Source organism: Cupressus sempervirens, chromosome 2, assembly GCF_028749045.1.
Source record: "Cupressus sempervirens isolate cs-2001-9-10 chromosome 2, ASM2874904v1, whole genome shotgun sequence".
Classification (NCBI taxonomy): Eukaryota; Viridiplantae; Streptophyta; class Pinopsida; order Cupressales; family Cupressaceae; genus Cupressus; species Cupressus sempervirens.
In genome coordinates, this window is record NC_143119.1 from 709,384,239 (window position 1) to 709,397,214 (window position 12,976).

General features: G+C 31.4%; 1 protein-coding gene across 3 annotated transcripts; it reads left to right on the forward strand.

The window, feature by feature from the left end:
• The first annotated feature begins 6,780 nt into the window (after positions 1 to 6,780).
• LOC149575344 (transcription factor EAT1-like) lies at positions 6,781 to 12,206 on the forward strand. Of its 3 annotated transcripts, none has more exons than XM_089815112.1 (4): positions 6,781 to 6,927; positions 8,030 to 8,908; positions 10,834 to 11,268; positions 11,760 to 12,206. In XM_089815112.1, exons 1-4 carry the CDS (start codon positions 6,892 to 6,894, stop codon positions 11,850 to 11,852), a joined length of 1,443 nt encoding a protein of 480 aa, XP_089671238.1. In that variant the 5' UTR covers positions 6,781 to 6,891; the 3' UTR covers positions 11,853 to 12,206. The 3 variants fall into 3 exon arrangements, with proteins under 3 accessions (XP_089671238.1, XP_089671239.1, XP_089671240.1); XM_089815113.1 differs by lacking the exon at positions 6,781 to 6,927 and adding an exon at positions 6,966 to 7,045; XM_089815114.1 differs by lacking the exon at positions 6,781 to 6,927 and adding an exon at positions 7,102 to 7,660.
• Positions 12,207 to 12,976: the final 770 nt, after the last annotated feature.

The window sequence follows — 12,976 nt, forward strand, 5'->3', positions numbered from 1 at the left end:
TACATGTATGGAAATACCCTTTAGACTCTAGTTAACCTTAGAGCACAAGAGACTCTTTAGAATTTAGTAAATCTGAAAGTACAAGAGAATCTTTAGACTTTAGTTATACTTTTGTTATCTTCATGATGGTAAATCTATGGACTTGTTACACTTCTCATTCTTGTTGAGATTTTCCTTAGGTCTTCCCTCAACACCTAAGTGCTCCTTACCATTGATAGATTCCTTCCTCCACGTCTCTTCAAAAAGAAAAGAAAATATTGTATCTTTAGTCCTAAAAATAATAGAAGCTAGCAATACAAATAACAAAGGAATCCCAAAAATAACGAAAACAACACATAAAGATATAGAGTTTATTATTTTCATCCATATTGACCCAACATTTATTCATTTAGCCACCAAAATATTGAATTCTTCTAGCTTGATTTTAATTCATCCACCATCTTCCATTCTTAAGAAATATAATTTCTTCCTTCAAAATATATTGTTTAGTATAGATTTGGCTTGATACATCTCCCCAAATTTATCCCATGAATTATTTGTAGAGGATTATATGGACATTGGTTTAAATGATTTTTCTAAGCACAATGATATTAGACCCTTTATTTTATGGTCCATAAAGTCATACTAAGTAGCTACAATAACACTCATATTTTTTAAGATGGTGTCATTAATTGTCTCCCATAGATATCGATCTATAAATAGATTCTCAATCTTCAACTTCCACATTTTCAAAATCATTTCCAAAAAAAAATCCAATCTTATTATCCTTGAAAAAAAAAATCTAAAATTTATGCCAATATGATATTAAAGAGTCTTCCATACAAGCTCACTTTGAAATGTGGATTAATTCAAAAAATCCAACAAAACAACTAAAATAAAGGTAATCATGCTCTATTAACATGTGAAAGTAAGTTAAGTTCAAGAAATAATTTCCTACTCTAACCATGAGAGGAGAATTTTGTGTAATATCAAGAGTGGTTTTGTGTCATTTATGACTACTTGTGTGAATTAGCTCATTAGTAGCTTTTAAATTCATGCTCAAGTGCCTGAGACTGGAGAGGAAATTTTTCTAAGTGAATTTATTAGTTATTATAATTAAGTATTTGATATATTTGCTAATAAAATTTTATTTTCAAGAATTTACTAACCCATTTACCAATAGAAATAATTCTTTTATTTTTAAAAGAAGTATAATTCGCCAAAAAACATTATATTTTCTTGAATATAAGTAAAAAACAATAAATAGGCAAGAGCCTACAACACAATGGTAAATTTTGAGCCGCTCATTGGGGAGGTCTTGGGTTTGAGTTAACTCGAGCTTAACACATTATAATAATTGATCTAAAAAATAAAAAAAAGTAAATAAATGATAAAATAAATCTATAGGTTTCAACCCATTACCTATCAAAAAAAAGGTAAAAAAAGATAAATATTCACCAAAATTTTCTACAAATAAATTACTTGATTTTTAAAAAAATGACCAGTGCCATTAATACTTTTTTTTACCTCTAGGGGGATTATTTTAGCCAACATAATATTTTTTTTCTACAAATAACAAAAAATCTGCCAAGATTTTATATCTTTACGAGGGGTAGGGATTTCTTAAAGTTTTTCCTCTAACATGCAAGACAATTGTGTTCATACAAAAATTTGACAATATGGACTCTATTATGAAGATAAATCATTGATATGTGTCATGTTCTAATAGTTCTTATGCCTAAATATGATAGATTTTTTATAGACATGTTATATGATAGATAATGACACCTAAAGGTGTTGGTGCATGAGTCAAGAATGAAAAATTAGTGACAAGTGGCCTTCTAGGTTCCTTTCTAGATGGAAAGGTTTTTCCTACAATCAACTTCATTGGATGTTTAGGAGGTTCTATGCATGTTAAGTGATGCAATAAAATTGCTAAATGTTATGACAAATGGGGTTTAGTCATGGTAGTGCAAGGGTGCTACATGGATTCATACACTTTACACGTTAAGGTGAGCTATTGCAAACATGCATGAATTACACATTTTCCATGTGGAAATCCTTTACATCTACCTCTTGATGTCTCATATATGTATGTATGTATGTGTGTTTGTATAATGTACAAATCGAGTTTGACACTATAATGTAATGATAGTTGAACAAAACTTTCTTTATATGACAAAATATATACACTAGACTGTGAACACTATTCACACTTAACACAATCCACACCACACATCAAATGACTACAATTTTTATGTCACATGTTTTATGTTGCACACTCCACACTACATGATTGCACATTGTACTTCACACTATGCATGTCATACTCCACACTCTACATTTTGCAAGTTGCACATTGCATGTCACATAATGCATGCTATGTGTTGCACACCTATGCTTTTTGTTACATATTATAATATGTGTTCTACACTCTATACTTAATGCACCACACATCACACGGCTACACTCTACACATAACAAACCATGTACTGCACACCCATACACTCCATGTTGCACTCAAAAAAGTATAATTAAACAACCTTTAATAGTCAATACCCCTTGAACTTTGACACTCAAACTTCAACACCTTCGGTGCATTCAATTGATATGATTAAACTGCATGATTTGCAACTGCTAAGAGCATTATTTTTTATAAAGTCTTAACACACAACACACACTAGAAACCATGATTAATTGTTAAATAATATTTATTTTTAGATGATATATGTGCCAACAAATAGACAACACAAATTATGCCTACAAATAGATTATAATAGGCAGAGTAGGGTGGCTAATATCCAATGAAACCACAACTACAATCTAGGGAGAGTCTTGCACCTCTGAAATTGTAGATAAGAACTCAATTCCAACTGGAATGTCATATAAATAGGAAAAGATAACGTTGCGGTGATTTCTTACAATGTCAACCACAACCTTATAAAGAGTTCTAATAAGTTTCCAAAAATGTTACAAATGGGTTGACATATTACTTTTATTATATAATTAAATTAATTAATTAAATGGGATTCATAAGATATTAATTAAAATTGAGACCTTTTAATTAATTAATTTAATGGAGTCATTTTAATAGTTTGGAGACATTATAATGCATGATACTTGTGCATTTTATATCAAATCATTAAATTATTTTTATTATCAAAATCAGTCTATAAATCCTATCATTAGTAGAAGACTTGTTTAATTAGATTTGATTTGAGGTTGTACTATAAATATTGTTTATAGAATTGCATTGAGTTGTGATTTTTAATGTGTGAGGTTTTTTTTTTTAAATGTTTTGCCCATGTTAATCTTGTGTTGTTCAATTGTATTGTTATTTTGTATGTTATTTGAATATGCATCTTCATATTGTAACTCTTAAAAGTTTCAAGCCAAAATTATGCTCTCTCCTCATTAGACCAAATCAATAAGTTATTTTTACTTAGATTGCCTCCTTCCATTATCATGTGCATCACTTATTTTTTAGTAGAATTAACTAATATTATTTTGTTTTGTTTTCTCATGCTTAAATTTTGTATACACAAATAAATCATCTAAGTGCATTACATGGTACTATTGTTATAGTTGAGAATATGGAAGTCAAATGTACATTTTGATATCCTTGATCCATAAATCAATTAAGGATATATATGGAAATACCCTTTAGACTCTGGTTAACCTTAATACCCTTTAGACTCCGGTTAACCTTTTGTTATCTTCATTATGGTAAATAGCCTTGAAAGGCATGAAGAAGTTTTCAATAGTTTTAGGACGTAACAAAAGTTATAGTTATGCAAATGTTTTGTAGATATATAAGTAAGTGTTACTTGTACTTGGTTTTTTAATAATAAATTACATGTAGATTATGTGGTGTTAGAATTAATTTTTATTTAAGAAAAAAAAGTGTTGCTAGAATTTTTGTTTACAAAGTATTGTTAATTTGGGGTCAGTTTTTATTTAGAATTTAGTGTCTAAATTTTATTTCTAAATTATTATTGGCCTATCTCATCTAATATGCTATTTTTTTTTTATGATTAAATAATACTCCACAATTGCTAAAATACTTTGTATTATAGTAAGTATTAGGCCATTTTTTTTATAGATTTAGATGGAACTATAATCTTTAATTTATAATTTTTAGTGTCTGTTTTTCAAACTTATTTGATCTTTATGTGTAATTGAATCATTTTGTCTTAGTATTCAGTTGAAAAGTATAAGTGTGTCGTTCTAAAAAAATATTTTGATAAAAAATAATAGTTAGTCTTTTATCTAAAGTTGAAAAGCATGTAAGCCTTATACCTAAGTGAATCCAAAAAAGCACATTTAAATTTATCTAGAATAAATGTGAAACCCGATACAAATTATTGAATTGTAAATAACCAATATATATTATACAAGTTAATTAGGTTTGATTTATAAAGTACTTTAGTTCATGATTTTAAAACAAATTATTTTACCTATATATTCCATTTTATATAATGACACTAAGAAATATTAATTAAAATGCTAACAAATACATAATATAATTAAATATTATTACATCAATATCATGGTGATGCTAACTCCCTTGAGAACAATAGTGCAATAGCTTTCAAAAGAACATGAAGTAGCTATCAATCTCTAAGGACTCAACCATTATCAATGTGATCTTTAGTTAGTTTTTATTCTATAATTTAAAGGTTTTATTCAATAATTTAAAGGATGTTTTGAATCATCTCTTTTATAAAACATTGTAGGACTAGTTCATCAAATTCAAGCATGAGTCAAACTTGATCTAAGTTAACCTTTCAGAATTTGAATCATGATGGATGGATTCTATATCACATATCATCATCCTCATCACTTGTATTCAATTAATTAAATTACAACCCTTTAATGTGCGTCAATAATTTGACTTTTATTAAGACCCTTATTTTTTCCCTAATAAAAGTGTAATTTTATTACTGTTTCAATGAACCTAACCTACATTCAATATAGTTAAGCAGATGAGATGCAAGAACTGTATGTAATATGCTGGTGCATAAAGACATTTTTCAGTTAGGGATATGTAGCCATTGACAAGGCAGAAAATTTTGATCAGAAGAAGGCTTCTCTAAATTTTCTTCATAGACATGATCAAGGCTTTGAAACAGCGAAGCCCATTTAGTTGCACGCATAGGAATGGAAAATAGGAAAAATAGGAATGCATATCAGGAATAGGAATGACTATTCCAATAACACCTATTTTTTTGGAATGGGTATAAGCTCATTTTCGAGCAAAATGGGAATATGTATTCCTATTCCCTATTCTAATTGACGAACCAGAAGGAAAATAGAAAACATTTTCCAAAATTTATATTCCTATTCCAACAACCAAATGGGCAAGTGTAGATTTTGAAATTTTCTATTCCTATTCCAACAACCAAACAGGCAAGTGCAGATTTTGAAGCAAGTTATATATAGAGCTCTAAAAAATATTTCTAAGATAAAAAATTAACGAAAACAATTAAAATAATGTGATCCATAACTTTAGAAGCTTTTAGAATTGAGACAACAATGATTGACGCTAGTGGGTGATATTTGAAGATCTTAGAGCCAAAACTCTGTTGGTATATTCAAAGAACGTGATTTGTAACGAACCAAGACTACAAACATTGCTGCTACATTAAAAGTTGGTGCATGGAAAACTTGAGATAAATGTGCTTGCTTCTTCAGTTGAACATAATTATGTTGATAAGTGTTTTGGGACTATTCTCAAAACCTGGAGGAAAAGATCTAACAAGTAATTTATCCAAAATCAATTTGTTAATGATTTAAAAGTAAACAGTTTGAGTGAACTTTTTGGGAGGTAAGATTTTAAAAATAACTAGTTTGTTAATCAAAATTTATTAAAGAACAATCAATATGAAAACAAGTTTGATAATAGATTAATTTAGTTTTTCTTGAAGGGTTTTAGGGTCAGTTTGGTTGTAGGCATAGGAAATGATAATATGATTGCATATCGAGAATAAGAGAGAATAGTATGTATCTTAAATGGTATTAAAAAAATTCAATTTCATTTCATTTCTATTTGAAACTACCATCTAAAAAAGACGGAGAGAATACTGAAGTACAAGGTAATGACTTGATGATTATGATAATAGAGACATTCATAGTCAGATTGATAACCATTTGATATTCCCCATCTAAAAAAATGAAGAGAATATTGAAATGCGAGATAATAAAACCGACTATGATAATCAAGATGAAGATAATCGTAATCAAGTTGATAACCATTTAAAAGTGGACAAATTGAATGAACTTTTGAAAGATACAGAAAGTTTCCTAATCAAAATTCATAACACAAGAACTAATACCAAAAAAAAAGTTATAAATAGATTAATTGGCTATTAGATATTTTGAAGGTCATTAAACTTCCTCCATTTCATTTCATTTCAACTTGAAATTGCTGATCTGAAGAAGATAAAGATGGAGAAGTGCAAGGTGATAGAGATAAAGCAAGTTAACAGCTAGGAAGGGGAGGAGAAAGAGTACGATTGATAAAAGTTGGAGGGCGTTAGAAAGCGTTGTGTGCATTGCTCAACTTCCCAATAGAGAATAAAACATGGAGGAGAGCGTAAAGAGCATGGTTAACATATTTTAACACGGAGAAATTATATTATTATTGACCAAATTGGGTTGCAGTCAAAACCCGTTAAGGGGAATCATCAGGACAGCAGTATAATAATCATTTCCGTCCTGCTCAGACGGAATCATAACGATTACGTGAGGGATAATCCCAAAAGAAAAGCATATATTCGCAAATGGGTTTTATAGTTAATTTCCTAACAAGTTGCTGATTTTTCAAGTACTTTTCTGTTTGTTGAACTCTGCCGGGAGTAATGATGGGGCATATCAAAATACGGAGATATTCCATCTGAATAAGGACCGACAATGGGGCCAGAAAAAGAATCTCTAGAGTTTGCAAGAGTAACTTCATATAAAACTAAATAAAACTTGGATTTTTTAAAACTTGTATCACTGTCTGATATCTGCCTGCCCTACAATATAACGTGGACATCTGTTAGAATGTGGTCCAAAATTCATGGTTAGAGGTGGAAAAAGAGGATATTTATATGTTGATTTGAAAAATTGTTAGAAATTGTATAGATGTAAACTCTTTTGTGAAATTGTTATTGCAATTGCTATATGTAGCTGTGGGTTGTTGATGGTCCAGTATGCCCACCCACTTCTCATCCATAACTTCTCTTCCTACACTTTATCCTCCTTACTTTAAGCTATGCTATTGCTTTTCATTCTTTTGGAATTCAACTTCTTTTTCTTGTTTCCCCTGTAGATATCTAGGTTTTCTCTGAGCTGATTCGTGGGATAACGGTAGTTCATTTGCTTGTGCTAATGCTGGTTGTTTGCATTGTTCCTTATTTCACACGACACTACTGAAGGGAATTGAGTGTTGAATTTGAACTCCTTTTATTTGCTTGTAAAAAGGATTAACAAATTTGACCAAGATACCCATAAAATTTGGTTTCCAGTGTTTGTAATCTGTGGATTAGTAGGTCAATATAAGCATTGCAGCACAAGTAGATTTGGTTGTTTTTCAGGCTGTAGGAGGACTGAAAAGGGCAAGCACCCACTTCAGAAAGCTGTCCTAGTTGTTTCTCCTTCTGATTGGGCTTAGATTGTTCTGAGAGAATCCCATCTTGTAAGTGTAGTACCCATCTGAACTTCAATAAATGATTTTGTACCATTCTGCCTTTCAGCATTAAATGTTTTAGAGTTTTAGTATAAATCAGGTACCCACTACTAAAAACAAAACAAAAAAGAGTTTGATTCAAAGAGAATTCATACGACTTGGGGGTTGTGTTGGGTTATACTTGGGTCATGTTAAGGTGGTTGTGATGATTGGATCTCTTGATAGAACCAAGAGTTACTTATGCTGATCTCACAGCAGGCTGCTTAATTGGATTTTAGATTGGCGGTCTCGTAGATGTCATTAAAACCTTTCATTTCACTTCATTAGCTGTTCAGAGTAGATTTCTTGAGAGACTAATATCAGCCATTGATAATGCAGGAGCAGACCTTTGCGGATTCAGTCAAGTGGAAGGAAACCAGCACCATGTATGATAATACCTATGTTGAGCCTCAGCCAGGGTACTTAGAACAAGTTAGCTCTGGGATAATGGGGAATATGGAAGATCATTTGGAGAGATCCTCTGTGAGGCTGCCAAGCTTTTCCATGGGAGAAGTAACTCACAACAATTTCTCAGATGAAGCCGGAATTGGAAGTGACCTTCAACAACAGCTCAACTTTGAATTAGAGCAAGAATATCACAGCCAGATGATTCGAGATGTTCTACAGCAACAACATGATGTATCACATTCTAGTGCTAGTGTTGCAACAGCGGCCAGTTCATGGGAAGAAATGCATGAATTATCACTTTTCCACCAACAACAACAGCAGCAGCAACACAATTATCACTTGTCCACTCCCGCCGCTTATACGCCTCCTCCTGAGCTTCTCAATTTGTTACAAATCCCCAGATGCTCGGTAGGGAGCAGCACCATTTCATTTGGCTCCAAGAAACCTAGCCTTGATATATTTCCCATTCTGAGTGGTGAAATGGTTGATCAGAATTCAAGATTGTATGATCCCCAGCTCTCTTTTCCACCACACTCACCATGTTTGAGGGACATGTTGCACACACTTCCTCACAACTTTCAGCTTAACCCTCCAAAACCATATCTGGGTCTTGATGAAAAGGAAGCAGCCATGCATGAAGCTGAAGCTGGGAGGCAGTTTACAAATTCTATGCTTGACCTGAAACGTGACATGTCTCTAACAAAAGGGGAGGGCCGTGGGACCAACCATTTTGCCACAGAAAGACAGAGGAGAGAGTACTTGAATGAGAAGTACCAAAGCTTAAGGACTCTTGTTCCCAATCCCACCAAGGTATGTTGATCGGACTAGAATAAGGCATGAATTCATTGGCTGTTGTATCAATTAAAGTTTTTCATTTTGTCATTTGGATTGTAGGTTATTGACAGCATTGGCGGTTGAAAGTTTGTTTGCTCATTGAAGCTTAGTTTGAGTTGATTTTGTTGGTATAAAAGCAATCTAGGTTATTGCAAATTGTGCAAGTTCTTGACAGCATTACCGATTGAAAGTTTGTTTGATAAATGAGGCTTAATTTGAGTTGATTTTGTTGGTATAATGGCGATCTAGGTTATTGCAAATTGTTCAACTTTTTTGGGTGGCTCGGGTATTACGAATCCCAGTTCTTTAGGATCATAGCAGTGAAAGAAGAAAAGTATGAGCCCTGAAAACAATAATCACATAATTGATAAGAGGTCTAGAGGATTCAATTCAACGAGGCCTTTCAAGTGTGTTTTCCATCACTTGTGATATTACTACAGTAAGCTATATATTTAAGGCATTAGTGCTGTATTATTACAGCAGGCTGCTTAAAGATACCATTAAAATCATATCATTTCATTTCGTGATAGGGTAATGGTTTATCGCTTTATATAAGAATGCTGATTGGGTAGTCTAGAATACTAAGAGATAGTGGTAAGTGGAATGTTCCAATCACCTAGATGGCCAAATTACATAGTTGAAAAAACTTGTGAGCAGAAATCTTCCCTTCAATTACTGCATAAGGAGGGTTTTATTTATGGTGAAATTTGTATGCATTCTTTGAGTAGAATTGTTAGATCACTTATTTGTGATGTACATTTCATGATGAGGAAAGATAGTCATGGCCGGTGTCTAACTAGTTTGCACAATTTCTTTACTCAATGAACTGTAGCAGACCAGAGATGGGTTCTTCGTTATGAAAAGCAACAATTTTAAATTTGAATTTTAGCCTTTGAACATTGATATTTAACCTTCTATCTGGCTCGTTTCCATAGACAACCAACAACATAACGAAGAATGAGTGGAATCCTGATCAACCGTACTTCAATCATAAGTTAAACTTTAAATGACCTGAAACTAGAAACCATGCTCATTGCCATTCTTAGTCTTCTTCCATTTGATGCTACTTATTTGTGAAAGTGCTATCAGTACTATCACATAAAAGTCATCAAAAGCTGCAAGCGATGACTAGACTGAGACTAAACCTCTTCACTTGTCTTTTTCTCAGTTTGTAGCTAGGCCTATAATTAGCCATGATCTACGCCATAGGCCAAAACCCTCAAATTCAATAAATTTAATTTTTTACAATTTCATATAAGAAACCCCTCAAATTCAATACATCTGATTTTTTACAGTTTCATATAACAAATCTTTCAAATTCAATACATCTAAATTTGTATAGTTTGTAAATTCTTGGAGTACTGTAGGAGTTTATAAGTTGTAGTTGTTGAGTACTCTCTATTCTTTTTATTGGGCTAATACTTACAAGTATAATTCTTACAATTTTATGGACAACAAAAACCATAGATAAAAAAGTTGATACAATTCAAATATTGGATAAAATTACTTTTTCATATGCTGTTTTTGCTATAAAACAATCTATTTTCTTCTTCTAGATATCAATTTTTTATTTTATATATTTTGTAATTAGATTTTTGAAAAAAAAAATCACATTTCTGAAAGAGAGTTCAATTTTTAGATTTTTCTAAATTACCTAAGTTTTACCAAATTTTTGTTAAATTTTCCAAGTATTTTTTGCAAAGTTAAAAATTTTTTTGCTGAGTTGAAAATTTTAGACTTAGTGGAATACTCTCGAAGTCCCAACTGTAAACTATAATCTCATAGTACAAACCCCTCATATTCAAAGCATGAATGTTTATAAGCCAATCCCCTCAAATACAGTGCATGTAAACTCTACAGTTTGTTTATTTTAATAGTTTATAACTTTGATCTACATGAAGGCTGACAGGGCTTCCATAGTTGGAGATGCCATAGAATACATAAAAGAGTTGAAGCGTACAGTAGAAGAGATGAAGATATTAGTAGGAGAGAAGAAGTGTAGAAACGGGCGAAGCAAGAGATTCAGGGCTAGTAATGACAATGAAACACTGGAAAGTTGTTCACAAGCAGCTGCACCTCCATTACAGTGCGAGCAAGATCAGAGATTTCTGTCAAATGGGTCGTTGAGAAACTCATGGCTACAAAGAAGCTCAAAAGATGGAACCCATGTTGATGTTCGCATTGTTGATAATGAGGTAAACATCAAGCTCATTCAAAGGAAACGCCGCAGCTGTCTTCTATGTGTTTCCCTTGTTCTCCATGAATTGCACCTTGAAATCCTTCATGCAAATGGTGCTAATATTGGGGAGCATTATATCTTCATGTTCAATACAAAGGTAAGCAAACACCCATTATTTCTCTTGTTGGAATGCTTTGATAATTCATCAATTTCTCAGCTGTTGTTTTTAGAATTGATTGTGTAAGGATTTTTTTCATCAATGTTTCGGATCACATTCACTGATCCATCATCAGAATCTCCTTTTGCTTTCTCTTTCATTCTGATGATAGATCACATTTGAAACATTGATGAAAAAGATTCTTACACAATGAATTCAAAGAGTAGCAACTGAAAAATTCTTATTGATTGTAAAAACTTACTCACTATTAAATCACCAATTTTCTATAGTTCCTGTGCAAGTTAGAAAGGATAAGAGAAAACCTATTAGATCAGATTTTTATTCCAGTCTTATTGATTTGCATGAATTTTTCACTTGTAAACAATAAACATCAAATATCAATTACTAAACGACTAAATTCTAAACTAAAACTGTTAAATAGTCAATGTTAACTTACTTATCTCATATATTTATTTATTTTCTTTATGCAGATCTATGAAGGATCATGTGAATATGCAAGTTCCATTGCTACAAAATTGATGGAAGCTGTAGATCGTCAAACGAGCTACATACCTAGTTTTTGAAGTAGCCATTAAAGAGTTTTGATGTATTTATGCCTTGATTGTTTAACTGGCAGGAAAAAAGTTTTGTAGCAATAACACTAAAGAACGATTTAGATGGTGGTCATATGGGGCTTTAGGCACACATGACTGTCGCCCTCGTGTTAAAAATTACAAATTCTGTTACAGTTCATTCTTCACACTTTGTCAACTTGTATTTCTTGTGGAAAAATTCTTATGATTTTCCACGTACTATTATTGTGGGAATGTTTTTCAGCAAGATGGTCAGATAATTATAGTCAAGTTAGATTCTTAATCAGTGTGAGTACACTCTCAAATTCACTATATCTAGCCATTTATTTTGTATTCATCTATCAAGATATGTGTCATGGTAAACTTAATTTTCATCCATTTATTTTGTATCCATCTATCAAGATATGTGTCACGGTAAGCTTCACTTCCATTGTTGATTCTATTTATGATAGAAGAATTATGTATTTTTTAATCTTTTAGACTGTTTGATCTCATTAAAATTCCTTATTCATTCATAAGTACAAAGAGAATGACAAAGACAAAGCAGTGTTATGATCACCTAAGAACAAATTATATCGAATAATTTGATAGTTACATAACAATATTGAAATAGTTAATTTTGTTTATTTACATTTAAGACTATGTACCAATATTTATATATTAAATCTACATAATTTTAAAATAGTGCATGTAATATATCTATATTATTATTCTTAATGTTATATTCTATTAAATAACATAATGTTGATTTAATTTCTGCTTAAACTATTATCTTTATATATTTATATTTACATTACTTCTTATTTATTTATCATTATTGTCCCTTTTCTAATACTTGTTTTTATAAATTCATTCTATTTCTTTGGAATATTGTTTTAGGGCACACCTCAATTTCTAAAGTGCAATTATAATAAAGTATTTACACTATGTTTGTGTCAATTATTTTTTATGTCATTCATAGTTGTTAATTTAATTTTGAAATTGTTTGTAGGATAATACATTCATCCATTAAGTATACGTACTCTTGTTGTCCTTGGGCAACACCTTGAAAGATTCAACTTCCAATAAAATATAGGCATACAAGTTAACAAAGGATACATTCTATTTTCAAATTC

What these genes read in the sequence shown, in the direction of transcription:
- LOC149575344 (XM_089815112.1), top strand. Translation starts at nt 6,892, where the DNA reads ATGGGGCCAGAAAAAGAATCTCTAGAGTTTGCAAGA. An exon ending in AATCTCTAGAGTTTGCAAGA is followed by an intron (nt 6,928 to 8,029) that starts GTAACTTCATAT and finishes TTGATAATGCAG; the next exon opens with GAGCAGACCTTTGCGGATTC. An exon ending in TTGTTCCCAATCCCACCAAG is followed by an intron (nt 8,909 to 10,833) that starts GTATGTTGATCG and finishes ATCTACATGAAG; the next exon opens with GCTGACAGGGCTTCCATAGT.